This window comes from Pygocentrus nattereri, chromosome 17 (genome assembly GCF_015220715.1).
Source record: "Pygocentrus nattereri isolate fPygNat1 chromosome 17, fPygNat1.pri, whole genome shotgun sequence".
Taxonomy (NCBI): domain Eukaryota; kingdom Metazoa; phylum Chordata; class Actinopteri; order Characiformes; family Serrasalmidae; genus Pygocentrus; species Pygocentrus nattereri.
In genome coordinates, this window is record NC_051227.1 from 23,532,682 (window position 1) to 23,559,789 (window position 27,108).

Consider the following 27,108-nt stretch of genomic DNA (forward strand, 5'->3'; position numbering starts at 1 on the left):
ATCAATTGTTTATTATATCTGAATACATTGTGTTACATACTTCTTAAAATAGAAAAGGTTTCACAAAGTTTCAAGACCATTTAAAATATATAATTTACCTTACTGTAAAATTGTAATTTAATATTACTATTATATAGTTAAGGGATGCTTATAGACACATTATGAAAAGTCTAACAGGAAATCTAATAAGAGCCTTAAGACTGCTGACTGTACAGTATATACGTTATACACCGTTTTTTGGCAGCAGGGGGTGACTCAAACAGGTCTAGAGAGTCACATAACATGAGGTTTACACTCACTGGGGTCCTTATTTATCCCCTTATTTATTCTCTGATAGTCTTTTTATCATTATTGCCACCTAGATCCTATAATAAAGTTACATAACCAGAAATAATAACAATAATAATAATAATACATTTTGACCAAATTCTAAGCAATAAAACAAACTGCAGTAGACTTCTCTCTGCAATTGTCTGCATAATATCCTTTGAGAACAACTGCCTATTTCCAAACATTATACGATAACTGGACTTAATCACCAGACGCTGAACTCAGAACTGAGTAACTAAACTCAGGTTTACGCTACTGAGGCCAGTAAAAAAAAAAAAATTAGCCTACTTTGGCCTAATGTCCCCCAGAACATAGAGTGCCACTTTCCCAGATATGTATTAAGCCTAATCTTGGGCCAAACTTCAGTGTGAGTGGAGAATTACTACTGGATTATTTTTGTTTGGGCCTAAAAAAAAGAGTATCTACATTGACTGTGTATAGTTGGGTGCAAAGGCCACCCAATGAGTTTTTCTAGCCAAGCACATGGGACACTGACAAGCCTCTTGACTTGACCAAATCATTAAACATCAACAAAGATTATTAATGCAGGATGGTTTCACCATTATTCAACAATTTATTGTGTAGCAGAAGTTTCAAGAACAACTCAAAGCATAACTCAAAAACATTATTTACAAGATAAAGACTTTGTCATCTCTCAAAAAAAGCGTTGCATGTCTGTGCCGTGCACAGGCCTGCAGAGTCGAACAGCCTAAACAGAACAATAAAAAATACAACAAGCATCGACTCCACTCTCAGTACTTTGTACAAATGCAACCTTCAGTTAAAATAGTTTCTTTATATTCATAAATATTTCTATCTCCTCTTATAGTACATAGATTTGCATGCTTGGCCATTTCAAAGGAACATATCTTCATTCTATAAAACTATACGATCCAAAGCATGTTGATTTCTTGAGAATATAAATAAATCTCCTATAAGCAACCAGTAGACAGTAGGAAGCAAACAGTTAGTCCAATTACATCTTCATTAAGTATCGGATGGCTTTCCATGGCATCCGGGTCTTTCAGACAGTAGCACTGCAGCATGTGTGTGAGTGGAAGTCAATGGATTGAGGTGCTCTGATCATTTTTTCCACAGCAACATAAAAGTTAGCTTCATTTGAGTCGTGACAGTTAAAAGAAGTATTCATCATCGTTTCACCTGCTACAGTGTATTCAAGTAGCCCAAAGCACTACAGCTTAAAAACATTCTTTCATAGATACAGTAAAGAGTCTTTTCACGTTATGTGAAGCATTGCACGTTTTCCCTTAAAGTTTACAATGGTAGACTAGGGTGTGGGCGTCATGAAGCTTTGGTTTTTCAGCAGTGGGTGCTTGACGGCAGAAGCAATTGCCCTGCTATGTCATGTGTGCTGATATTAGTGCAACAAAAGACAAATAGGTTTTTTTTTCTTTTGCAAAGCCTCCACAAGCTTCTCAGCCATTCTACTAACATTAAGGACCAAATCCAGAGCCAAGTGAACAAATCCTGATGGATGGAGGCTCCTGGAGTAGGTCAGTGAAGGCAGCAGCATCTCCAGTTATAGTGAATGGACAGTATAGTGAAAATTATATCATCGCTCCACACATGGAAATCTGTTTGAATATCCTTCCAGAAAGAAACTATAACACCAATAAAGCTACGTTCACACTGCAGGTAAAAGTGGCCCATATCTGATCTTCTCCATGCTCTTTTTAATTCATATGTGATTTGTTTTTTTGCTTACTTCGATTAATAATCTGATAACTGCAGAAAATCAAATTTTGTCAGTAATTTGATCAATGCATTTACATGCACTTGAGTAATGAGATAATAAGGAAACTCCGGGTCCACGTGAACCAGGTAGTAATCAGATTTCTGCTTTGCAAATAGCCAATAAACAGAATAAGAATAATTTGCACCACTTTACCTGGAAATATGAACATAGATTGTCTAGAAACTGAAGAATATTTAAATCCTTTATTTTGCTTTGGTTTAAGTGTCACTCCAACAGTGAAATCCAAAAGAAATCTGAGTAAGAGTTTACATGCACTGAGAAATCCGATCACTGAGCTAAAATCCAGTTGTTTTTATCAGATTTCTGATCTAAGAAATCAGAATATGCTGTTTACATGACACCTTAAATAATTGGTAACACTTCACTGTAGGTGCTGTTCATAAGGATACATGACACCTACACAAGCTTGTCATGATCACTTACATAGCCCTACATAAGTTTTTATAAATGTTTATTCCAAAACGCATCATTTGCTATGAAGGTTAAATTGGTCAATTTTGATCAAAGTCAGCTAAAGCAGCCTTTATGACAGATGATGCCTATTGTAATAAGCATTTATGAACAGGTATGTAGATATATGCATGTAGGGATAGCCTAATGAACAGTGCCCTACTGTAAAGTGTTTCCAACTGCAGAAATCCAATTATGATTATTGAGTGTATGTAAAAGCTGTTATGAACAGCAAAAAACACATTGAATCCAACAGTTTTAATTCAGATCTGGGCCACTTTGGCTATGTTCACATTCTAAGCCTCAATGCTCAGTTCTGTTTTTTTTGCTCAGATCTTTCTAACTCGATTGTTCACATTTGTGTAGGTAAGTGACTCCAATGGGAAAAAAAAAAACACATGAATTCTGATCGGAGTATTTTCATTAAGATTCCATGGCCACAAATCAGATACGTATCCGATCTAGGACCACATATGAAAGTGGCTCAGATTTGAAAAGATCAGATTTGTGTGTCTACACATCTCTGAAAATATCAGATCTGTGTCACATTCAGCCTGGTAATGTGAACGTAGCCTTTCATATGCCGTGCTGAAATCTGATCAATATCTGATACATGTGACCTCTGTTTGAATTCAGGCGATATTTACGTCAATCTAACTCAATCATAATTTTGAGTGCAACATCATCCAAACTCCTATTACTATGGTTACGTTTTACATCTTTCTCTTTGAAAGCTGAGAGAGAAAAACATGAGTGTAATAAATAAATAAGCACATGTTAAAGTTCAATGTTGTGTGAAAGGAATCTGTTAATCTTGGATGAGCGTGCCGGGTGGATCACTGTTCTTTCACACATGCACGTCAGTTCAGGAGCGTAATCTGTTCCAACTGCTGTCAGACACAGTTTACATTAAAATATAATGTGAACAACTAAACAACAAAATTTGATTTGAGCAGTAAATAGAATTCAGGCCAATTTTACCTGCAACCTGAATGTAGCCTAGACTGAGCAAGACTCTAAACGCTGCGTTCTCACAAATGACATGACCATTTGTTGCATCAGGCCAAAAGACCGCAGCAAATCTCTGATACAGACTCTGTAATTAGAACACATATTTGCATTAAAAATGCACTGTTTGTGTCAAAAGTAACACAAAAAATTTGCTGGACACATGGATGTATTAAAAATAACACGCTATGTGTTGTTTTCAACACATCTGCTTTGACATTGGAGCATCCGCTAAATACATTTTAAGAATCCCCGGATCTGAGGGAAGGAAGCCCTGGGCCGGGCCAGGCTAGGACTAGCAGCAGTCACCGTAGCGCAGCAGTCCATGGTTCAGAGGCTGATGCCAGCCACGCTGGAGTCTGGCAGGTAGGCAGTGATGGCCCGGTAGCCCTGAGCCCTGCGGATCATGTCCCGGATCTCGCAGTTGAGCTCCGTCAGCCGCGCACAGGCCTCGGACAGGTCCTGCCTTGAGCCCACTAGAGCAAACGTGCCTGTCTGCCCCAGCGTCTGGTGCCGGAAATACATGTTCAGCAGAGTCTGGGTCTCATTCTCCGAGCTGCTGCCGAAAATGTCGCTTGGCCACATCCTCCTGAAAAGGATGAAGGGACTGATGTAGTAAGTGACTCATTTAATCTTCGTCAATATTAGTTGATTCAGCTGGCTATTGTGACTCACTTTAAAACAAACTGCTAATTTTACACTAAAAGAGCACATAGATTACTTTGTAATTAATCCTGTCTTTAAAAAAGGAATTCAGACACATTTTCCTTAATTAAACAAGCTGTGGTAACTGTTCCACTGAGACTGATAACATTGTGGACAGAGAAAGAACTTAATCACAAGAACAAGAGAAGTTGGCTTCAAAAAGCCACTGCTATGAAACCCTGGGTGATTGAGGTGTGGCTAGGCTATTGCTATGTTATCCTAGGTGTTAAGGTTTTGCTAAGCCACTGCTATGGGATCCCTAGGGTGTTTCTAGGCCATATCTATGGTATCTAGGGGGTTGTTAAGATGTTGATAGGCTGTTACTGTGTTATCCTAGGTGGTTGCTAAGGTCTTACTAAGCTGTTGCTATGGAATCTCTAGACTGGGCCATTTCTGTGGTACCCCAGGTGGTTGCTAAAATGTTCGTAGGCTGTTGCAGTGTCATCCCAGGTGAAAGCTAAAGTGTTGGCACGCTGTTGTTATATTATCCTGAGGAGTTGCCAAGGTGTTGCTAGGCTGTAACAGTGTTGTCCCAGGTGGGAGCTAAAGTGTTGGCAAGCTGTTGCTATATTATCCCAGGTAGTTGCTAAGATGTTGCTAGGCTGTCGCAGTGTTATCCCAAGTGGTTGCTAAAGTGTTGCTAGGCCATTGCCATGGTTTCCCAGGTAGTTGTTAAGGCATTACCAGGCTGTTGCTATTGTGTCCAAGACAGTTGCTAATATATGCGTACATATGTGTGATAGTATGTATATTAGTATGTATGTAATGTCTGTGAAGGGCAGTGTGACAGATTACTTTGTGGCATCATTTGTGTTAGTTAGATTAGAATCTTAACATTCTACAATTAATTTCCTATGAGAAAATGAACAGAGTTCATTATGTATGATCCATCCCAGAAACACAAGTGTACTATCCATGTATAGATTCTACAGTCCTACAAATTTTCATGGTTCTAGCCTGGAAAATGAGACCTGTGAATATGGTACAGAAAAAGCAAAAAACAAAACGAAAAAAAAACAAAAACAAAAAAAGGGCAGTAAGTTGGCTTCATCAACCCAACTTAAATATGACACTTTACTGGACATTTTTGTGCCCAATCTTACAAAATTGAAAAACATAAAATAAAATGTTTTTTTCCAATATGTTAAATTCAGCAAATTAACAGTAATTTTGCAACAGTAATTGTGCAAAAAAAATTACTTTTATTTATCATTGAAACGTTTAAATTGAACAAAAGTGCCTTGTTGAAAAAGCAGTCTGGGCTGAAATGTTCCCTATTCCCTATAGCTACACTGATATAAGCTGAATAGGAGGATATATTGATGCTGTCATGCAAAAACCTTTTATATAATTTTTGTCACTTTTTTGCATAATTTGAAAACTCCAGTTACCATTTTGGTGTTATAATTTTATAATGAATGAAACAATAGAAATGGTCCAAAATTATTTTAGAAAAAAATCTTGTTCCATTAACTTCCATTATAAGTTAAGAATGTTTTTTCTTTGTTGTGTAAAGTTACCATTTTATAGATGCAATATTTTGTTCTCACAAATGACATGAATATTTTTTGCATCAGGCCAAAAGACCGCAGCAAATCTCTGATACAGACTCTGTAATTAGAACACATCTTTGCATTAAAAATGCACTGTTTGTGTCAAAAGTAACACAAAAATTTAGCTGGACACATGGATGTATTAAAAATAACACGCTATGAGTTGTTTTCAACACATCTGGCAGCAACAATATGCTTCTGTGGCATCACAAAAACAACACATTCAAAACAAGCTGTTTTTGCAGCTCAGTTTTCATTAATAGACTATATGGCCTGTTGATGGGGAGTGAATGTGAGACAGATTTACCTGCACTCCTGAATGTACCGGATGGCTGTGGAGAATTCATTGTTCCTCAGACTCTCCAGGATGGCCTGCACCGCGGCCTCTGAGGAGCTGAAGCAGGGTGCGGAGGACTGCTCACTGCCCACAGCTGCCTGCTCTCCTGCCACTGAAGCTGCTGCCGCCCGCAGGTTACTCTTCAGATCATTAAGTTCCTTTGACATGTTCACCAGCTAGAGAGGGAAAAATATGACAGGAGGAAGTTTTGATTTATGAAGCTACAAGGATCAGCCTTCCATATCTGAACTTTGGGGCTGGAAGATGTGAATAATTACTTGTAATGCAATTAAATTATTACATATTGCAGTTATGATACACCTAGCAATATTTCACATTGTCAGAAGAAAATCTTTTATCTCCATTTTTGACATTTTTCAGTTTTTGGCATAATTTGAAAATAACTGGTACCCTTTATGATGTGTGTAAATTTCAGGATGAATGGACTAAAAGAAATGACCCAAAATAACACGGAAAACAGTCGGGTTCCACTGACTTACATTAAAAGTGAAACATGATTAATTATTGACTTAAATTTTTTAGGTTAAAATAATGACTTTTGTTGGAAAATGTTACATGAATACCATGATTCATCAGAACAACCACAGCAGCATGCATACGGAACTGAGAAGGTCACAGTATAAAGTAAAGAAACACTGTCACTGGTTAGATTTGCATCTTGCAGCCTTATCATGATGATTAACCAGCAACAAACCATGTTGAGTAAAAGGCATGTAAAGGTATGGAGTGCAGGTTTTCAGATCAGAGTGAAAGGTTTATACTAAGCTACACAAAATACAACCATAATCATTAGAGAACAGCATACCTCTGGGACGGCGCTGATAGCGTGCACCTGACCGATCAGTTTACAGTAAGACTGATAAAGCAGGAGCAGTTGAAAGTGGAGTTTGTAGAGTCGTTGACACAGCTCCAGTTGCTGGAGGAAAAAACAAAACAAAATCCTCAGTGTACATTTCATTCACTAACTACATCAATGAATCTGTCAGCATTCAACAGTCATGATTTGAGGCAAAATAAATGGATACAAGTACATAAAAGTAAATTTTCAAAAAGAACATCTACAAAAGCTATTCCATTTCTATCCCGAGGGAAATAACTATAAAAAAAGGAAATGTAACAAAATAAAACACTAATAGGACCATTCTACTGAATTAGCTCAAACTGCAGTCCAACAGCAAAAAAAAACCAATATTTACACAGATTGGTATGATCTATTGGAATCAAAGGCATCAATAGAGATAGTAATACACTAAATATTACAAATATTACACATTTACACAGCTAAACATTACAAATATTATAAATATACACAAAATCATCCTTATTAGGGGACTTTTTATTGGGTGGTGTCTTTTCCAAACCCTGATTCCTAAATTTACACCTGTGAAAGGATTTTTTTTTCTCTTCTTTTTTTCTTTATTTCAAAAAAATACTGTTCAATGCTTTCATGTCACTACCGAAACATGAGTTTGATTTGATTTTAGATGTGTGTAGCTGTTTAAATCTAGCGTTTTTGACTTAAGTTCAAAATTAGCTACAATTGTCGCTACTGAAACATTAGACAGAGTTTCAATGGTGTTATGATTACTTGGTTAGTGACAAAATGAAATGTTTAATCATTTGTTTTAATAAAATAAACATAATTACAGTAATTAAGGTACTATATCTTTAAAATGAAAAGAAATTTAAGTCAGTTAAAAGTCTGAAGTGTGTTTTTAACTCTCACTTTGAACCAATTCAGTAGCAGGATCCAACAATACAAAAACAATAATGTAGTCTACAGGGTGTACTCTGAAATGAAATGTGGGCTAAAATGGACTGAAATAAGACATAGAAAGCTTATATATAACTTACTGCAAGAGATTCCATTTGCTACAAAGCAGGCGTTTCACAAGACAAAAGGTGAGAAGTAAGAAGAAAGAAAGTTTGGAAAACCAGCTAGAAAGCATGCAGCCCAGGTGACCGGGCCAAAAATAAGCAACAGCTTTGTTTGTTTGATGCATGCAAGGCCAGAGAAAGAGTTGACTGGCAGCAAAATGAACAGAAGTTCTGAAGCTCTCTTATTTCAAGCCAAGCACAGAAGCAGCTCTTAAAGAGACTCTGCTGGGAGAGCTTAACATTTGTACACAGAAATTCATCTGTAAATGAAGAAAGGGAATTAGAGATTATAAGAAGAGCATCTTGTTTTAACCCCCATCTCCTTAAGGGGCAAGCAAATGATTTAAAGATTGAATGAACAAAGGTACGATGGCCCTCGCCGACCTATTCAGTTTGCAGTACAGTAGGATTAAGAGTTGGAAAGTAACAAATTAGACCTACAACTATTCTCTTTTAAGTACTTGAATGCATTTTCCCCTGTAAGTGTACATTTTTGCAATTTATCAATTTAGAAATTTTATTTTATAATATCCCTAAAAAAGGAGTCAAGAAAATTAAATGCAACTTCAATTTTGTAGGTAAAAACTAACCGACTGAGTTAAATACTGTTGTATATTTCACCTTTTAAACTTTGTACTTGGCTACGTGTAGCAGCTCTTCTGTTTTGAGACAAATTTGGCTAATCTTTAGGACTCCATCAGGACACAGATGTTTACAAAATATATGTCATATATTTATGACATATATTTTGGGATGTATGTCAATATGTTGTTTTCTGTGACATCAGAAAAACAATGAAAATGCGCTTTGTTTTCCTATACATACTGTATGGATTTGGGAGTAAACGGTATGACGTGAAACTTCATAATGTTCAATAACTCTTTTATATCCATAAAGTGAGGAACATCAGTTTTCACATGATATAATTTCCTTTAAAATGCAAACAGAGTCATTCAGAAGTGGTTTGATGTGAGACGCTTGCAAAACTAGAGCTCAGTGGTGACGTTTACCAGCACTTCCGATTTGATTTGGCTAATTTGGCTAATCTTTAGGACTCTATCAGGACACAGATGTTTACAAAATGTATTGCCATTATGCTCACCTTTTCTTTTTAAATGTTCTCAATGCTAGCTAATAGTAGCCAGCTGAAAATGTTTAGTTAGCTAGCCAGACAGATTAACACAGGGATACCCAGTCCTTGTCCTGGAGATCTACCACCCTGGACAGCTCTGATCCAACACACGTGGCTATAATATTCAGATGCCCCTGAAGGCCTTCATTACCTGGATCAGCAGCGTTTGATTAGGGCTGGAGCTCAACTGTGCAGGGTGGTAGATCTCTAGAACCAGGATTCGGCATGCCTGGATTAACGTTAGCTGAATTTCATATTTTAAAAAAGACAGAGATGTTAAGCCAACTTAAATTATATTGGACATTACAGTAGAACTTGTACTTAAGTAGGTATGTTGAGTTCTCTTCTCACCCTTGGTAGGTTTATATGCTAAGCTGCAATTTTTGTGGGTTTCTATGTTAAGACACTGTTTGTGCTCTTCTGCCCAGCAGAGTTTAAACAAAATTGCACTGAACAAAGGAATCAGGGGTTAGAGTGATGCAGCACAACCCCAAAGCTGCTCTGGAAACAGGCTTGAGAGACAGAGATAGAGATTGAGACAGATATTTCACTCACAGAGCGACTGCAGAGTAATCGACAGGCAGAATATGTAAGAGATAGATTGAAATGGACTCTGAAACAACCTCAGGTCAAATCATTTAACTGCCAGCCTAATGTATATAGGGTGTTAACAGTGACTCACTAACATGCATAACATACCGTTTTAAACAAACATTAGAACACCCTGATCAAATTACATGTTTTGTTGATTTTCTAATTGAAAATGAGTTAAGACATCCTTCACAGGTACATACATATTTAACACTGGGAAAAAATAAACATAACAGTAAAAGAGCCAAAACTTTTGCAGAGTTAATTACTGATTATTGCCTGACTCTCATAGACTGAGAGTTTCCCGATTATCTGATTACTCAAGTGAGTATAAATGCGTTGATGGGATTACTGACAAATTCTGATTCTTTGCGGTTATCGGATTATTAAATGTCTCTGCAAACAAACTCATTGAATTGGACTGTTGGTTAAGTGAGTAATGAGGCAAGCCTTCCATGATCCACTTTACAAAGTATATTTCTGACATGGTTACTACATTCAGATTTTTTAGTTTTTGGATTATGAAGAAGTTGATTCTCTACCTTTTCTTCAGTCTCAGCAGGCTGGTATGTAATCACTCCATCTCCAGAGCCTTTGGTGAAGGTGGCCTTGCAGTTCTGTAGCCACTGAAAGAACACAAAGCCATGAGGTTTTCAGAATTAAGAGAATATTCATTAGAAGCAGGAATTTAAAAAGAGAAATCACACTTACTGAGATGGCTGCCTCTTTTCTGTTGTTGTAGGTATCCAGATACTCCTGCAGCTCTAAAACACTGAACTTCATTTTTTCTAGCAGTCCATAGGAGACAATCTAGAACAGACAGAAACAGTGTCAGCCTGATAAGTTTTTTTTTAATAATTAAAATAAAAACATCAATCATAATAGCAAATGTGCACATGCCCAAGTAAATGGCTGCATTCAAATGCAATTATGAGCAATTATTATTTATTTGAGTATATGCTTACACTGCCTATGGACGTTTTGAGGACATCTGGCATTAACAGGCATGCTTTCAGTCCTGGCTTGTGATAACTTAAAGGGGAATTTCAAAGATTTTTCAAAATGTCTAATTAAACTTTTTTTTGAGGTCCATTTAAAGTGTTTTTTGTATGTTTTATGTATTAATTATACATGACCATTCTCCAAACTTTTTTTGTTACTGTGCCTTTAAGACAAATATATGTACACGAGTCACATAGAGCTTCAGACCAGGTAGGAGTCAAGTTTAACGAGAGTAAAATCTCGTCGCAAAAAACCCTAGACAGAAATCAAAGTCAAGATACCAAAAAAACCCAAAAGTCTACAAAAGCAAACATGGCACAGAATTACAAGAAGAAAAACCAAAGATAAAATGGCCTCTAATTAAGCTCAGGCACTTGTTCTGAACTAGTTTTCAGGTGATAGTGACCTCTGCTGGAAAGGAGGGGCCAGCTGTAACAAAATGAGCTCTGTCCTGATTGGCTGCCCTGTATTGTGCCTCATTCCAAAAGCAATTTGGGTTTAAACACTGTTTATAGGTTCAGTGTGAATGGGCAGGGCTAAACTGCTGTAAGCTGAACAGGGGGATATATGTTAACATGTATTTTGTGACATCAGAAAAACAATGAATTCAAAATGCGCTTTGTTTTCCTGTATATATTGTCTGTAATGGGGAGTAAATGGCATGACTTGAAACTTCAATAATGTTCAATAACTCTTTTATATCCAAAAAGTGAGGAAAATCAGTTCTTCAATGATATCATTTCCTTTTAAATGTAAACAGAGTCATTCAGAGTGGTTTGATGCGAGACGCTCTGTTCTAGAGAATCTTGCAAAATCAGAGTTTTCTCCCAGACGTTCTCTGCCTTAATGCCTCTAAAAGCTATAAGCTGCCTCACAGAAAGTACATGAAGTGGATACAAATGTGCACCTAAGACATTTTTATAATAGTTCTGAGATGAAGATTTGTTCTTTTTTTAAAAGCCATTTAAGGTGGAGAAGTACATGCAGAGATACATGTAAGGCAAAACCGTAGCCATGTAAAAGCATATCTTTTCAGATTCACCACTATTCCTACTTTTATCAACATTACATATAAGATCTCAAAATTCACTGATCATTTTGGATAATAAATGAAATAGCTATGTTAGTCAGCCACTGAATTATGTTAAAATTGAACAAAAAAAAATCCTTTTTTAACATTTTAAAGACGAACTAGGTTTATTTTGAGGGGCACAAATTTATCCAGCTTATCTCCTTGCTGTGTCATTATGTCAGTGTGGTGTGGGCCCAACCCTGCGCCCCTATGGCGGCTGTGAGAGCCGGCAAACACCGAGCGGTACTAAACCCCGATGAGGACAGTGGGAAGACAGCCACAAATGGGTGGGGATGGAGCACAAAGCCCGAGCTCTGCCGAGGGACGGAAGTGATGCTAGTGATGGCAGGAGGAGGACGAGGCCACGAGAGGCACAAGGGCAAGGAGTGAGAAGCTGCATCAGCAACAACAACAACAACCAAAGAGGACTGAAGAGCTGATAGGCTTGGTTTTGAAAAAGACTAAGAGTTTGCAGTTCTGGAGCCACTGAAAAGTGGGCAGTGTAGCATTGGTTGTTTGTTTGTTTTCGTGTATTTGGTGTGCAACTAAACTACAGTCAGCAAACACATTTTTAGACAAAACCTGCTCTTTGTACCAAAGAAGACATTTTTATGATGAAGCTGACTGTTGCAAAACAATTTTTACAAAATTACTGTTTTATGTTAACAAAACATTTTCATGTCCTTCCGAAATTAATCTTTTAAAGGGTGTCCAAATGTTAACTAGGGAGTGTAAAATAGGTGTGAAACATAATAAACATGCTTTATTCCTACATTACTCACTGTATCAGCATCTATGAACAAAGTGGGGCACTTTGAGTGTGTCAACATCTGCGACGACCTTATAAATTTCGCTCCTATTCCGCGGAGGCCTTCTCCAAGATAACCAGCAGCATCGCAGGTCAAGGCACAGAACTTGGTCTGGATACTCTAAAAGGAAAAAAAGGAGACACATCATATTGTCAGTACTAATGAAACCATATCAAAGACGCAGCATGACTGCTGAGAGCCCAGTGCCTCCAGGCCTGTCAGCTTTGTGAGATGGAGCACAGCTAAATAGGTTAATGATGGTCAATAGATTAGTGGTGGAATGTCTCTTACTGGGACCTTGATGAAAGCCCCTCATCTTCACTATCTTTAGTGAAAGGGACCTGAATTTGTTTTTCAGGATTCTGTATTAATTAAAAAATTTGGGATCTCTTGTCATATTAGTAATTGTTGCTATTTTATTTCAATAACAGTGAAATATTATAAACCGCAGACCAGTATTTTTAGAATCTCTTAATATTGATTTTTTGACAACAAAAAGTCAGTAAGTGACAGATAATATACTGTAATTATCTACATATAGTAATTTGGCAAATTATCTATAAGGCATTGTGGATTCTTAATGTTATACTGCTTTTTCAGTTATGGTGAAATCATCTTCAGCTCTGTTCACCATTATGAACTATTTTTTTTATCGCTTACAACAAATGATGTGAAACCTACAAAGCTGTGGAATATCTGCAAATCTGCAAATAAATGGTGTTGTATTATAGAATTCACTAATATATACACCGGTCAGACCTTATGACCACCTCCTTGTTCTATGCTCTTTATCCATTTTATCAGCTCCACTTACTATATAGGTGCACTTTGTAGTCCATCTGTTTCTCTGATACTTTGTTACCCTGTTCTTCAGTGGTCAGGACCACCATGGACCCTCACAGAGCAGGTACTATTTGGGTGGTGGATCATTCTCAGCACTGCAGTAACACTGACATGGTGGTGGTGTGTTAGTGTGTGTTGTGCTGGTATGAGTGGATCAGACACAGCAGTGCTGTTGGAGTTTTTAAACACTGTGTCCACTCACTGTCCACTCTCTTAGACACTCCTACCTTGTCAGTCCACCTTGTAGATGTAAAGTCAGAGACAATAGCTCATCTGCTGCTGCACAGTTTGTATTGGTTATCCTCTTGTCCTTCCTCAGTGGTAACAGGACACTGCTCAAAGGTCAGCCGTGTTTAGGCTCAGCACATTCCCAACAGCTAAACCTCGGTCAACGCTGCCACATACCTGAAACAGTGAGGAGAACACGTGGAAGGTGTAGACAGCGCAGGAGCCATCCGTGTCGGCCACCAGCTGATTCAGATGAGTGCGCCAGGCCTCCTCAGCATCATCACACACTACTGGCTGGAAGGCAGCCAGGATGGCAGAGAAGAATGGGGATGGAGGAGGAGAGGAGGAGCGAGACTCCAGCAGGAGATCATCTTTTTCCTCTTCAGCTAACATGAGACTGGGCTGCTCCCCAAAGCCACTGCAGGAGTGAAGACTGGATTCACACAGAGAGACAAAGGTGCAGAGATACAGAGGTTTATGATAGATTAAAAGTGTCCAGTGTGAACTTCATAAGTAGGTGTATCCAAAAACAGTATCAGTAAAAGTTTGGATACACCTACTTATGAAGGGTTTTCTTTATTTTTCGAAACTTTACACATTTTAGAATAACACTGAAGACAGCGAAACTGTGAAATAACATGCAGTGATCAAAACTATCTTCTATTTTAGATTTGTTTAAAAAATAAGCCTCCCTTAATGCAGCTTTTAACTAATAATAGTGAGTATACAATATAAAAATATATATATTTTAAATTAAACTATGAATTTATATGCTATAAATATAATAGAGGGTCATGCTTTAAGTAATTTCTGAACCTTTTTCTGCCACTTTTGTGAATTCCCTGATGCAAAAAACCTGATCCTGCTCATAAAAGTTTTGATAAATACCCTATTAGATGGATCTGGAGTTTCAGAGTGAAGATCACATTTCAGAGTGAACTCTGCAAAATCAGAGTTGGGTCAATTGATTATAAAGGAGAAAAAAGATTATATGAACAAAGCAAAAAAATTGGTGAACGTTGTAAAAAATCACAACTTAAATTTTTACTTGCTTAATTTGCTCCAAAACACAGAGCAAAGGAGTCAACAGGAGGTAAACATATTGTTTGAAATTCAGATTTTTTTTCACCACCAGTGACACTATGACACAATTAAGCAATAGAACACGAGAGTGAATGTGTTATTGCGAAATAGCATAATGCTATAACACACAACCTCGAGTGCTCTATTGCTTTTATACAACAGTTAAATAAATAAAGTAAGAAATTAATAAATTGGGCCGTGAACGTGTCATTTAATATGTTTTAATGTTCATAATTCCTTTTCCTTTTATAGTTCCCCAGTCCCCAGTTCGTTCTCCAGCTCCTTACACTAAATTCCGAAACTGTCATCATAACAGATCAAGCTTTTTTATTGTTAACAGTGGCTGTTTTCTGGCTCAGTCCAATTTGGTCAGACTCTGAAGATGAGACTACACATTTGGCAAATGGTACTGGGCTCATTTCTGGTTGATTCCAGGTTGTTTAGTTGTTCTTCTGTCACAGCTGCCGACTGCTGCTCAGTGGTGATGACAGTTTGGGAATTTAGTGTCGTCTCATCTTCAGAGTCTGACCAAATCAGCTGTCGGTCAAATGTGATCTTAAAAGTGTCCATTTTCTGTTTGTGGCAAAGTAAGAAGTGAAAACGTTCAAATGGCTTGAGCATCTCCAACAGCTGTCAAAATCGTTGTTTAGCCGTTGCAGCGGAGTGATACAGTGCTTGTGAAAAACCTGTGTTAGGCGAAATATCAGCATGGTTAGAATGCCTCTCAGCCAATCAGCATGCTTGGCTGGAACTAACTGTTGTATAATTTAGAGCATAAACTGTTGGGAGATGTAGTTTTAGAGACATTAAAGCTACATTATGTAAGATTTGGGGATTTGGATCTGATCAGGTGGAAACGTATAATTGAATGCAACTTGCATGCAGAAGAACATTTTAGAACATGGGTTGTGCTTCGGACCCCTTCGCCGAGAGGATGGTTGCGAATGTGTTGAAAGGAAATTCAAACAGAACTCAGTCTAAACTTGGTAAAAGAAATTTCTTCTGAGGATGTAAGTTATTATCTACAATTCTCATCATATCTTCATCATTGTAATGTTTATTTTGCATTTGAGACCTAAACATTGAGCCAGACCTGTTGGTGATGCTAACACATAAAGATGTATGATGTCTGAAAAATTCTCATCCCGATGCCTCTGACTTTTAAATGACTATTTCCAGCTTTACAGGGTGACTTAGAGCTGTGCATACACATACATAAAAAAACAGGCTGTCACGACTGGCCCCTCCCAGTCCTGTCCATGTGTTTGTGTTATGTTTTAGTCTAGTCCATGTGTTTTCTTTGTTTTGGTTTTCAGTCCTGTCCCCTTGTTTGGTGACTCCACCCCTGATTGTTCCCACCTGTGTTTCTGCCTGTCCCTCGTTTACCCTCATGTATTCAAGCCCTGTGTTTTCCTGTGTGTGGTTGCAGGTCTTTGTTTGGATGTATGTTTGATGCATGAATGCTTGTTGGATGTACTGTTTGTTCTGTTAGAACTGTTAGTCTGTTTTGTAGTTTCGTTATGTCTGACTCTCATGCTCTTCGTGTTGGATATATGAATCATGACCACGACCCTGGATTTGCCCTCAATAAAAGTCACTTATCTCAGCGTATACGCCCGCCTCCTCGCTCCCTGGCATTACAAAGGCACTCAATCAGGTGTGGCCAAAGAGTACTTCTAGGTAAGACATGGCCCTGAAATGCAAGTCTTTCTGCTTTGTAATAATATATTCATCAAGCATAGCTGCTTGATAGCCATACCTGTGTAAACAGCTGGACCCTGACTCCACATCTCCCTTGATGTCCCCAGGAATGTCCAGCATTATGCTGTCAGAGTGGCTGAAAGCTGAGGGGAGCTCGTTAATGCAGAGAGAGATTTCATCCTCATGAATGCTTGCACCCTCATCTTCTGCTGACAGTTCAGTCTAATGATGAAAGGGAAGATAAAAGGCAGGGTAAATAAGCAGAAGCAGTGAAAATGCACCACACACTGGTCTTGCACTGGAAACTCAACAGTTGTGTGGAACTAAGGTCACTGTAAAAGCTATGCCTTAGCTATTTATAACTGAAGGAACAAAAGATTACCATGAGAACCTAAACAGACTGCAGTCACGCCTCTCAAATCACGCAACTGATTATATGCATGACATTATGTGGCTGCTTCTCTTTTTATGTCATCTATCAACGCTCGCCTCAATCAACGGCTGTAATATCCCAGAAACTACAGTGCTTAAAGGGCCCATATCATATGGGAAACCGAACTTCCCTCACTTGTTTTTTGACATAAATGTGTAATATGTAATGTAAACATTATTGAAATGACAAAACATGCATTCAGTCCACATATGCAAAAACAGCCCTTTTGAATTCATTGTTTTTGTGAGGTCACAAAAATAAATATCCACCTATTCAGCTTACAGTTTAGCCCCACCCACTCACGCTTAAGTTAGAAGTAGTGTTTGAGCCCAGTCTGCTTATTCAAAGAGGGATTATACAGGGAAGCCAATCAGAACAGAGCCCTATAACATATGCGGTTGTATGCAAAAGTTTGGGCATCCCTTGTCAAATTGTTATTTTGATTCTTTAAGTGATAATAAGTTGCACATCCTCTACAGAGAACACAGTACTATACATTTTAATGCACAATCACTGTTAATTTGCTGAGTTTAACATTGATGGAAGAAAACAAAAAATGTAGCTTGTGAAGAAGTTATGGCACCTTTTATATTTTACGTTGTATGTTTTTAAAGTTTTTTTATGTTAAACTCAGCAAATAAATAGAAATTTGGCAATAAAATGATCAAATAAATGACATATTTATGTTTGATTAACAAAGAGGATGTGTTAGCTTATTTTCACTTACAAAATCAACAAAATGTTTTTTGACCAGATCAAATTTTTACACATGACTTACAGGAGCAGTCACAAAAATAGCTTATTTAATTCAAAGGCATAAAGACAGGTTGGAAAAGGGTTATGTACAGATTAATTATGACTGCTTTTGGTACATAAAACTACATAAACGTCATAAGTGGATCTCAGGAAACAAAATAAAATACAAGACAAATGTCGGACATGGGCTCTTTAAACAATCAATAACACAGTTGTATATTTATCTTGCAAACAAAATTCTTAAGCGAACTAATTGAACAAAGTATAGAGGATGAACAATAAGTACACTAACCTTTAAATACTAAGAGACTCCTTGTCTTGTTTGTATTTTTTTCTCTCTTTAGCATATTTTAGGGCCCAAATGATAGGAAATTTAGAAATGTTTGGAAACCACTGAAATGTCGGGAAAACCAAGACCCCATTGGTCTGGACTAATGTATGTGGGCCACAGGCAATGTGTACGCTCTCTTACTCTGCAGCCCCACCATGCTGAGGATGTTAGCTTGCCACCCAGTGAGAAGCCATACACATTGCCGCAGTGGCTGGGTCAGAGCCTCTTCCTGTTGCCAAACCAAACCCAAGGAGCCCTGAAGGCAAAGCAGTGGCAGGCCTCAAAGACGGTTAATGCATGGAAGAGGAAGAGTTAGAAAATAGAAGCCAGAGAGCTAATGCTAAAGTTAGTGCATTTTCATGCAGCTGTGGGTAAGTGCAGAACTCCCATGTTCTTTAAAAAGAAACTGTAATTGAAAAACAACATGTACAGTATATTATCTAGCCATAAGATGCGAAACCTCACCCCTCATCAAAGCCTAAAGCAGAAAGTGAAAACAGAAGCATTCCTATTTAGCAGTGTTAGCAAAAAGCTCAAGAATGGAGGTGCGGTAGGAGTAGGAGTGCGTGGGCCCCCACAAATCAGCCACTCTGAAGCCCTTATTCACCCGTGGGGTTGAATCCTCGGGCAGGCTGGCGCTGAGGCTGGGCACTGGGGTGGGCAGAGAGAAGGGCTCAGCTGAAGTGACATCTAGGGAGGTGGACAGAGAGTCCATGTGGTTCACCTGCTCGGTGGGAGATATGCTGACATTCTGGAAAGAAACACATTTTTTTTACAAACATCCTAATGATGGGAGACTAGAGATGCTACAGTTCAAAGCGCATTATCAGTCATTTGAAGAAAACCTTATTTAAGAGAATTTAAGATTAGCCTTAATGTTATTAAAATTGGCATCTAGCTCATTTTGCAAGCCCAAACCAGAACCAGTTTAAGGGGAGGCACTTTCTATTTCTGCATTATATCAATAAAAACATCACTCTGCAAAATGCTAGAGGGTGCCCTTGAGTCTTCAATGAATGGGGTGGATGGATAAAGCCTTGAAGGTGACTTCCACTGACTTTTCAAGATAATTAAGTGGTTAGAACAGGAGTCATCAACATGTAGCTCTTTTACTGCCCTCTTGTGGCTCCACAGCAGAATTAGATTTTTAGGCAAAAATAAAATAATCCTCATTTGCAATAAAATAAAGCTTTGCTGAATGTTGTAACACACAGCCCTAACACAGTATAAACAACAAATGGTCTTAAACACTGGTGGTAATTTAGAAGTGGTCTTAAAAGCTGCTAATTTACCACTCTTTCACCCTGAATGTTGGTGTGCAGCCTGCTGGTCACACAGCAACACACACAACAATGTCGCTTAGCTAATAGCCAATGAAAGGGCAAAGAAAAGAAATATTTCATTTAGAGATGAATGGACAGAATTGTCTGCATTTATAATCACTCCAGCTGGTCTCCTGATAGATTTAATCTGCAATAAGAAATTTGAAGTTTGAATTTTCCCATTCCGCCTTAAATTGTACCATATTTAAGGTGGAATAAAAAAATTGTAACAAGAAACTGGCGAATGAGAAGCTTTAGCCTTGTCACTGAGCACTGAGAGACATTTTAAAACAAACGATTCTACGTTTGTGGTAAAGTTTCCTGTAGGAGATGCGAGAGAATCAGCTATAGCTGTGTTAAGCTTTAAGCAGAGCAAAGTGGTTTGCATTTTCGTTTATATACTATACTTTTAGCCTATGCTAGGACATTAGCACATACTGAGACATATTTACAGTCAAGATGATAAAATGTTATTTCAATAAAATTAACATAAAATGTTGTGGCTCTCAAGGTGGTTTGATTTTTGTTAAAAGGACAAAATGGCTCTTCTTAACACTTAAGTTGCTGACTCCTGTGTTAGGATATAAACATTCAAAGTGGTTTGAAGAGAAATACTCGGTTTTAGAGATATTTACCAAATCAGAATTATTTACAGTGGTGGTGATAGGAACCAGATGTCTGACGCATTAAATTCCTCTAAAAGCTCCCTCACAGAAAGTTAAATGCTCAGCATGATGCTTTAAACATTTTTATGAATGTTTTATGAATAATTTGCTTTATATTTTTTGGCCTATTTTTAAAATTCATGCAAGGTGGAGGGGCACATGCAGGGTGTTGTGAGGCAAAATAGTCCCCAAAGAAAACTTATTTTTACCATTTATTTTATTTCACCATGACTAACATTAAACATGCAAACTAAGAAAACGTGTCAGTTCACTGGTCATTTTAGATTCAATAAAATGGCTATATTTGTGTTGTAGACACTGTAACCCTGCGTTCATATCACCACCACTTCACATCAAACCCAACAAACTCTGACTGACTCTGTTTACAACTCAACCACTGAATTATGTGGAATTTCCCTTTAGGATTAATAACAGGTGTAAATAAAAGGCTTAACATCCCTCAGTGACGAACTCTATAGAGGTTATCTCATTCAGTCTGAAACAGATGTTGACTCACGAGCTGTGAGGTGGACAGGATGTGGCTGACTGTGAGTGAGTCTTCTTCTGAAGACTCGTCCGAATCATCTCGAGCGATGGGTCCCAGGCTAGGCGAACTGCCGGACAGCCGACTGTCCTCTTCCAGAGGCTGTGGCTCCACTCGGTCCAAGCTATCCATGGAGCGTCTCCGTGCTCCCCAGTTAAAACTGTCCACCGTCTCACCCTGACACAAACAGTCACAAACAGGATTAGATTCAAGCGTCCACTTATACGAGTACACATCTGTGGAAACACAAAACAGGCTGGGTCATGTTTTTCAGGCTGAGGCTGACTGACATTTGCTCTCATTGGTTCTCATATGGCTACATTAAAAGGTACACTCTGGCCAAAATGAAGAACTTACCTATAGCTAAATCTGTTGCAAATGTGCACATCCTATAGCGGTGCCTCAGAAGTCTCTACGATGAGATTTTCAGGTAGAAGGTGGTGGGAGCTTAGAAAACTGCTTTTTATTGGATTTTTGATGGTGAGCTGTTTAGACTTTTGTGTTTTTAGCTGATGAATGCAATGTGGAAGCAGAAACTTAACATTAGCTAGTGCAGCACAGTGTGTGATTTATTCAATGCAAACACTGAATAAAAATCACTGCATTCATAGTTTTTGATAGTATTTTTTAAATGTGGCACTACTGGTTCTTCTATCTTCTCAAAACTCAGAAAAAGTGCACATTGCATATTGTGTTTCATGGAAATGTACTGAAGTACCGCAATGTTATACACTTTGATTAAAAAAGATTCATCTGATTTCAAAACAACCGTGCCAAAGAACCAATCACAAGCCAATTGAAAGAGGGGGTCATAGAGTTTCTGATTGGGCTCCCTTCAGTCTGCAAGGAGATGCGACCCCTAAGCAGAAAGCATTTTATTTTGTCCAATTCAATAAGAGTGAATCTGTCATAACTGTGCAGTGTGATTTTCATTGGCAGTGAACCTCCAACAGCTCAGAGCATTCGTCATTGGTTTCACAACACTGGATGATCTCCAAAATCGCACTGAAAGAGCTGTGAGTGCAGTGATGCCCGACATGCTCACTGATCGAGTATTGGATGAATTTGACTATGGCACTGATGTTGTCCGTACATCTGGAGGAGATTCACATTGAGCACTTTAAAATTACATAATAAACTTTATGCTCATTTAAACCATTTACAGTTTACTGCATTATTCTGTAATTATTTATTAATGAAATAAATCATTTTCAAATCGGATGAATCTTTATGAATCACCCTGTATTTTTGCCATATCATCCACCTGCATAAAAAAATGTTTGTTCACTCATTGAATGAGGTGGTACGGTTAGGGTGACTGTCTGGCAGTCCAAATAAAAAATTCTCCCATGCAGTCTTTGGCCTGTGGGGCACACTCTGGTCTGCCCTATAGTTTTGTTGCTGTTGAACTCAAGAGTTCAAGCCTAATTGTGGATGGCTGTTTGCCTACATCAACCTCGTTCAAAGGCATTCGTCTAATAACAGCCTCTGATGTAACAAGGAGAAAAACGAATGCTCCTGGTACCGGCAAACAGCAGTTTCATCAGCTCCTCAAAAGTGCGTCAGCAAAACACCCAATCTCTCCCGATTTATCTCTGCTGATGTCACAAGATGGCACCGAGAGTTATAAGGGAGGATGAGATGAGAGGATGAGAAGACTCATCATAAGGGAGTGAACAGCAATCTGTAAAGACTGTCTTGCTACAGTGCACCTACCAAGAGTAAACAGCTATGAAATATTGACAGAGGCCTTGTGTTATGTTGGTAAATCACTGAAATTAAGAGTCAGAATCACTTTGGCCAACAGTGTTCATACACAGGAAATGGACTCTTTGCATATATCAAATCACTTCCCCAAAGTCACAGAGACGGACATAAACACATGAGAGGAAGTTGGGGTCAAGCGCAAGGTCGACCATTTGCTACCATTTAACGCTGAGCAGTTCTCACCCCCATTCACTTGAATTACTTAAAGGGGAATTCCACTGATTTACATCAAAGTTCATTGGTTAATATATAATGAAGTCATTCAGAGTGGTTTGATGTGAAATGCTGTTCTCAAGAAGCTTGAGAGTCAGAAATGTTCAAATCAGTGGTGACAGGAACGCAAAATCGTTACAAATATGCTACGTTATGCTGAATACATTGTTTTATGATTGTCCTTGTTACAAGGTTTTGACCTAAAATAAATCTTCAGGGTGCTTATGGTAAAACATTATACAAATAAAACTTCACTGGTGGTTTGACACAGTAAATAAAATGGCTATATCTGCATTTGGACATTGGTTCCTATCACCACCACTGTAAAGAATTTTGACCTGGTACGTTTCTCCACTCTGAATGACTTTTCACATCTTAACAACTGAATTATGTAGAAATGTCAGTGTAATGTAGATCATAATGTAGGAAATATAATGTAGGTGACATACTTGGTGGAATTCCTATTAATATAAATCAGTTCATCCTTTTCTGAAATTTCTCTTGGGTTTGAGGTGAAATACACTGTGTAAGGTGTATTTGGCCTGCAGGAGCTCCATTTAGTTAACCAATATAAAACGTGTTCCAAAATCCAGAACAAAACATGTGCAAAGGGTGAAAACCATGCACAGCACTGCACAACACCGCAGACAACACTGTAGGTATTATGTACTAATCTACTTTAGACTAGCTCTATTGCTGAATACAGCACCGCACACCAGCATGGAAGAACTTACCTGTAGCTCCTTCACAGCACAGACATACAGAGAGAGAGGAAACCATATTATACAACAGCAGAGCTAGAGAGACACTAGCAGTAACTTCTCTCATAGTGCATTTCTGTCAGAGATTCAGAGATTACCCTTCTTTTATTTCATTTTCAGTCAAAATACTCATTTAGTACAAGCTATTTAGAGACTCACTATAGAAGCATGAGGCATGAGGAAGGAGAACATCAAAAGAAAATAAGTTAAAAAAAACAGGAGTTCCCAAAACTGGAGTTCAAAAAATGAATAACAGATATAATATACAGGGAGATTCACTTGAAAGAGGCCCTGAATATTCTGTTGTAACTCCTGTTAGGATGAAGCAATCTGAACCAAAAAATACGCTACATATCTTGATGTATGTGGAATCGATGGCATTACATGTGATGCTGGAAGTGATTTTTTGCCAGACACATGAAAGGGTGCGGGGGTCTGCACCCGGTAGTTGCAAACGGAGGTTAAGTGGTGTGACAGCTGCTCGCCGCCTACCTTATCACACTGACGCAGGGGCTTGTTCAAAGCCTCATATACTGAGGTGCACATTGCACACTGTTTTGTTCAGATTGCTCTGTCCTAGCAAAAGTTATTACAGAATATTTGGGGCTTGTTTCGAGCAAATCTCCCTGTATAATAGATACAGTCATTTCTGAGAAAAAAGAATCAATAAACAATAGACTGACCACCCCAGAATCCAGACCTTAAGATCAGTTTGGACTACTTAGATCATGGAAAGCAGAAAATCTTAAGACTGAATTGTAGGGGAAAAAAATCCCTGTTCATTTCTTTGGAAAACTGAAAGCAAGTCTACTTCAAAGAACGGAAGAAAAAAAAAAGCAAAGAGTGGACTCTATTCTAAAAACTGTGATATCATAGCTAGTTGTTAAGGCTTCTGTGACATTCTCTGTTAAATATATGTTTTCTGCATGACTCTGAAAATGAATATCTTGCACTTTTGACTGGAAATCAATTAAATAAATGAAGTGTGGTCTCTGACTTTTACACAATACTGCATGTATCATAATCTATTGCACACTAAATCATTGGTTGCCAACTCAGTCCTTGAGAAGCCCTGCTAGTCCACATTTAATTTAGTTCTGGGTGCAAAATCTGATTCGCTGAGCCACATTTAAAGTTGTGTGTTGTTCAAAATCACTATAACGACCTACCTTGAGTGGCCTATTGGTTTATTTTATCCTGTATTCTGTAAGTCTGGACTGGGTTGGGACAAACAGCACTAAGATTTTTGTAGTAGTTGAGCTTTGTGTGTGTTCTGGGTTCTTAATACAAAGTGTTCTCTGAGAAACGCTAAAAGAGTTCTACCAATCAAACAGATAAACATGAGTTTTACTAAACGAAATGCATTCGACTGAAAAAGCTTGCAGAAATGCATCTTTCTCATTTGTTTGTAGCTGAAGGCCTCTCACCTCTCCATCTTCTAGCTCCACGTCTAAGAAGTCAAAATCCCTGAAGACCCGGAACTGCTGTTCAGACGCCGTGTCATCCATGTTGTCTGGGTCCCGAGTGCTGTCCTCTGAGGAGACCAGACTGGGCTGGTGGTCAATCAGATCCAGCTCCCCGCAGGACGAGAAGATCACCTGGAGAGCCAAGAAGGGTTTCAATATGACACTGATGCAAGGCTGTTTTACTTTACCTGTTTGTTTGGAACAGTTAAGAGTTTGACTGACCGAAGGATTCTTTGTTAGCCCCACTTCTTGTCCACACAGAGTCAACACGTTCACCAGCTTCTCTCGTGTTCTCTTCTACAGAACAAGATGGAGTATGAGAGAGAAAATTGATGGGAAGATAATGACTTTATCTATCATTCTCTTCTTTAGTTTTACACTACCAGGCAAATGTAACTAATAGGTAATGACCCAAACTGTGATGAGTTAAGTAATCTCAAACAGACGTGTTTGTGTGGTTTCTACCATGGACAAAAGTAAAGTAAAACTGGGGATATACATTCCAACTAATTTTGAAATTCGAGAGTCCATAAGAGCTAATGAACGGATATCAGCTTAACTGCAGGGAAGAAAACAGCAACAACAAAAAAGGGAAAAAAAAAAATAAAGTAAGACTGTAAGTTTAGTGTTTAGATGACAGGACTGGAGTTAAGGGTCTAAAATTAGAATTTTTAATATTTAAAAACAATCAGTAGGTTTCTGTGCTGGGCGAGTAACAAAAGCTGCTTCTGCAGATGAGCTAACACTAGAGCTAACTGGTACACAATTTAAATCACCTTCTTGGTGGCTGCGACATTGCTCTGTTTTGAAGCTCACAGTGAAAGTTAGCCAGGCTGAATTACAGCCTCCACATGACAGAGTTAGTTTAGCACAGTGTTACAACTAAGCTTCCTGAAATAAATAATGAAGAAATTAATTAAATAAATTTGATTTTTTGATATTTTGCAAAAAACACACTATAGAAATACTACAGATGTTTACCTTTTATTAATCCCACACTGGGTAAATTCACGCGTTTAACCCATCTCTGTAGTGAAACACTACATACATGCTTGTGAACACACTCATGTACTTTTGGCTCAGGGGATCGAACCAGCAACCTTCCGGTCACAAGGCTGGTTCCCTAATCTCCAGCCCACAACTGCCCCAAAAACAATACACACTGATATCTGCTGTTCTAAAAAAATAAATGTGCCGCATTTGACATAGCATCTTTTCATCATTTTTGATAAATATATTTGTTTGTATTTATTCCAAAGCTTGTTCGGTTTAAACAACATTAAGTGTATTGAATGAACTATGTTGTGCACTGATTTACACGACTTTCTAGCAACTGTCCTCCAGCTGTTACAGTTAACCTCACCAATGGGCTAAGTTGTAATGTTTGCCACTTTTGGCTGCATTGTTCATGTAAGCTTATGGATTTATTTGTAAAGATGTGTAGGTTGATTACATAATAACATGATTCATCCTCTTGAAATAATTTAGCAAAAAAAAAAAAGCTAGATTGTGCCCCACTCTCCTTTATATGTAATATGAGGGAATATAGTATAAATTGGATTTCACACTTGAATCCCTGTGTACTACCCACCTGAGAGGACTGAGGGCGTTTCCAACTGACAGGCACAAGGGCGTGGTTATTGTTGTTGGAGCTGGAGGAGGTGGAGGAGGTGCTGCGGGTCACCGCAGCCACACCCCTCATCTTACCATCCCTGCCTGGGGAACCGTGCAGCTCGTCATACCGCCGGCCGATCACAGGTGTCTGAAACACAAACACAAAGAGAAACAGTCTGTCAAAAGCATAACCTACAAATACTATCCTGTCAAGTCAGACCGTCCTCCTCCTCTCTGTCTTCTGTCAAGCTCAAATGGCCAAAGTCCAGAGCAACATCAATAAAGGAGCACCTGCTGGATGAGTGGAGTTCATTCTCCTCCAGTTCCACAACTGTGTGTGCCCAGCAGCTTGGCTTCAGGATGAGGAAGAAACTCGGCGTCAAGACAAAACAGGCTTGAAGGGGAAGTCTCAGGGTTTCCACTGGATCCACCTGCACCTCAACAATGTATTTCTCTCTCTCTCTCTCTCTCTCTCTCTCTCTCTCTTTCTCTTTTGCTCCTCAAACACTCCTCCAAAAGTCTGACTACTCTCTTACACACTGTGTTTAAAGCCTCTGAAGGAGTCGTTTGCTGTCCTCCTCAAAACTTTCACTTACTTCGGATGCATAGCACCGCAGCCGGGCTGACATCATTTCCTGGAATTCATGTGGCAACACAAATAGGTCCCTTTAGTTTGGTTCGCATACACCAGCCAAGCTAGCTTTCCCACAAACTTT

The 27,108-nt window shown here is 38.5% G+C and overlaps 1 protein-coding gene across 8 annotated transcripts in view; it reads right to left on the minus strand.

Annotated features, from left to right (window-relative positions):
• Nucleotides 1–870: 870 nt before the first annotated feature.
• The window catches only part of frya (furry homolog a (Drosophila)), a 161,634-nt gene continuing 135,396 nt past the window's right edge, over nucleotides 871–27,108 (minus strand). For 4 of the 8 annotated variants that reach the window (XM_017708583.2, XM_037546835.1, XM_017708581.2 and 1 more), the window contains exons 49-63: nucleotides 26,370–26,540; nucleotides 25,001–25,075; nucleotides 24,740–24,910; nucleotides 23,286–23,294; nucleotides 20,545–20,748; nucleotides 18,648–18,791; nucleotides 16,579–16,742; nucleotides 13,914–14,169; nucleotides 12,639–12,785; nucleotides 10,494–10,592; nucleotides 10,325–10,408; nucleotides 8,036–8,053; nucleotides 6,987–7,097; nucleotides 6,131–6,336; nucleotides 871–4,154 (exon numbers count right to left, since the gene is read on the minus strand). In XM_017708583.2, coding sequence (XP_017564072.1) covers nucleotides 3,896–4,154; nucleotides 6,131–6,336; nucleotides 6,987–7,097; nucleotides 8,036–8,053; nucleotides 10,325–10,408; nucleotides 10,494–10,592; nucleotides 12,639–12,785; nucleotides 13,914–14,169; nucleotides 16,579–16,742; nucleotides 18,648–18,791; nucleotides 20,545–20,748; nucleotides 23,286–23,294; nucleotides 24,740–24,910; nucleotides 25,001–25,075; nucleotides 26,370–26,540 — 2,118 coding nt within the window. In that variant the 3' untranslated portion in view covers nucleotides 871–3,895. The remainder of the gene's footprint in view (nucleotides 4,155–6,130; nucleotides 6,337–6,986; nucleotides 7,098–8,035; nucleotides 8,054–10,324; nucleotides 10,409–10,493; nucleotides 10,593–12,638; nucleotides 12,786–13,913; nucleotides 14,170–16,578; nucleotides 16,743–18,647; nucleotides 18,792–20,544; nucleotides 20,749–23,285; nucleotides 23,295–24,739; nucleotides 24,911–25,000; nucleotides 25,076–26,369; nucleotides 26,541–27,108) is intronic. The other 4 variants (XM_037546836.1, XM_017708582.2, XM_037546837.1 and 1 more) reach the window with 3 other exon arrangements.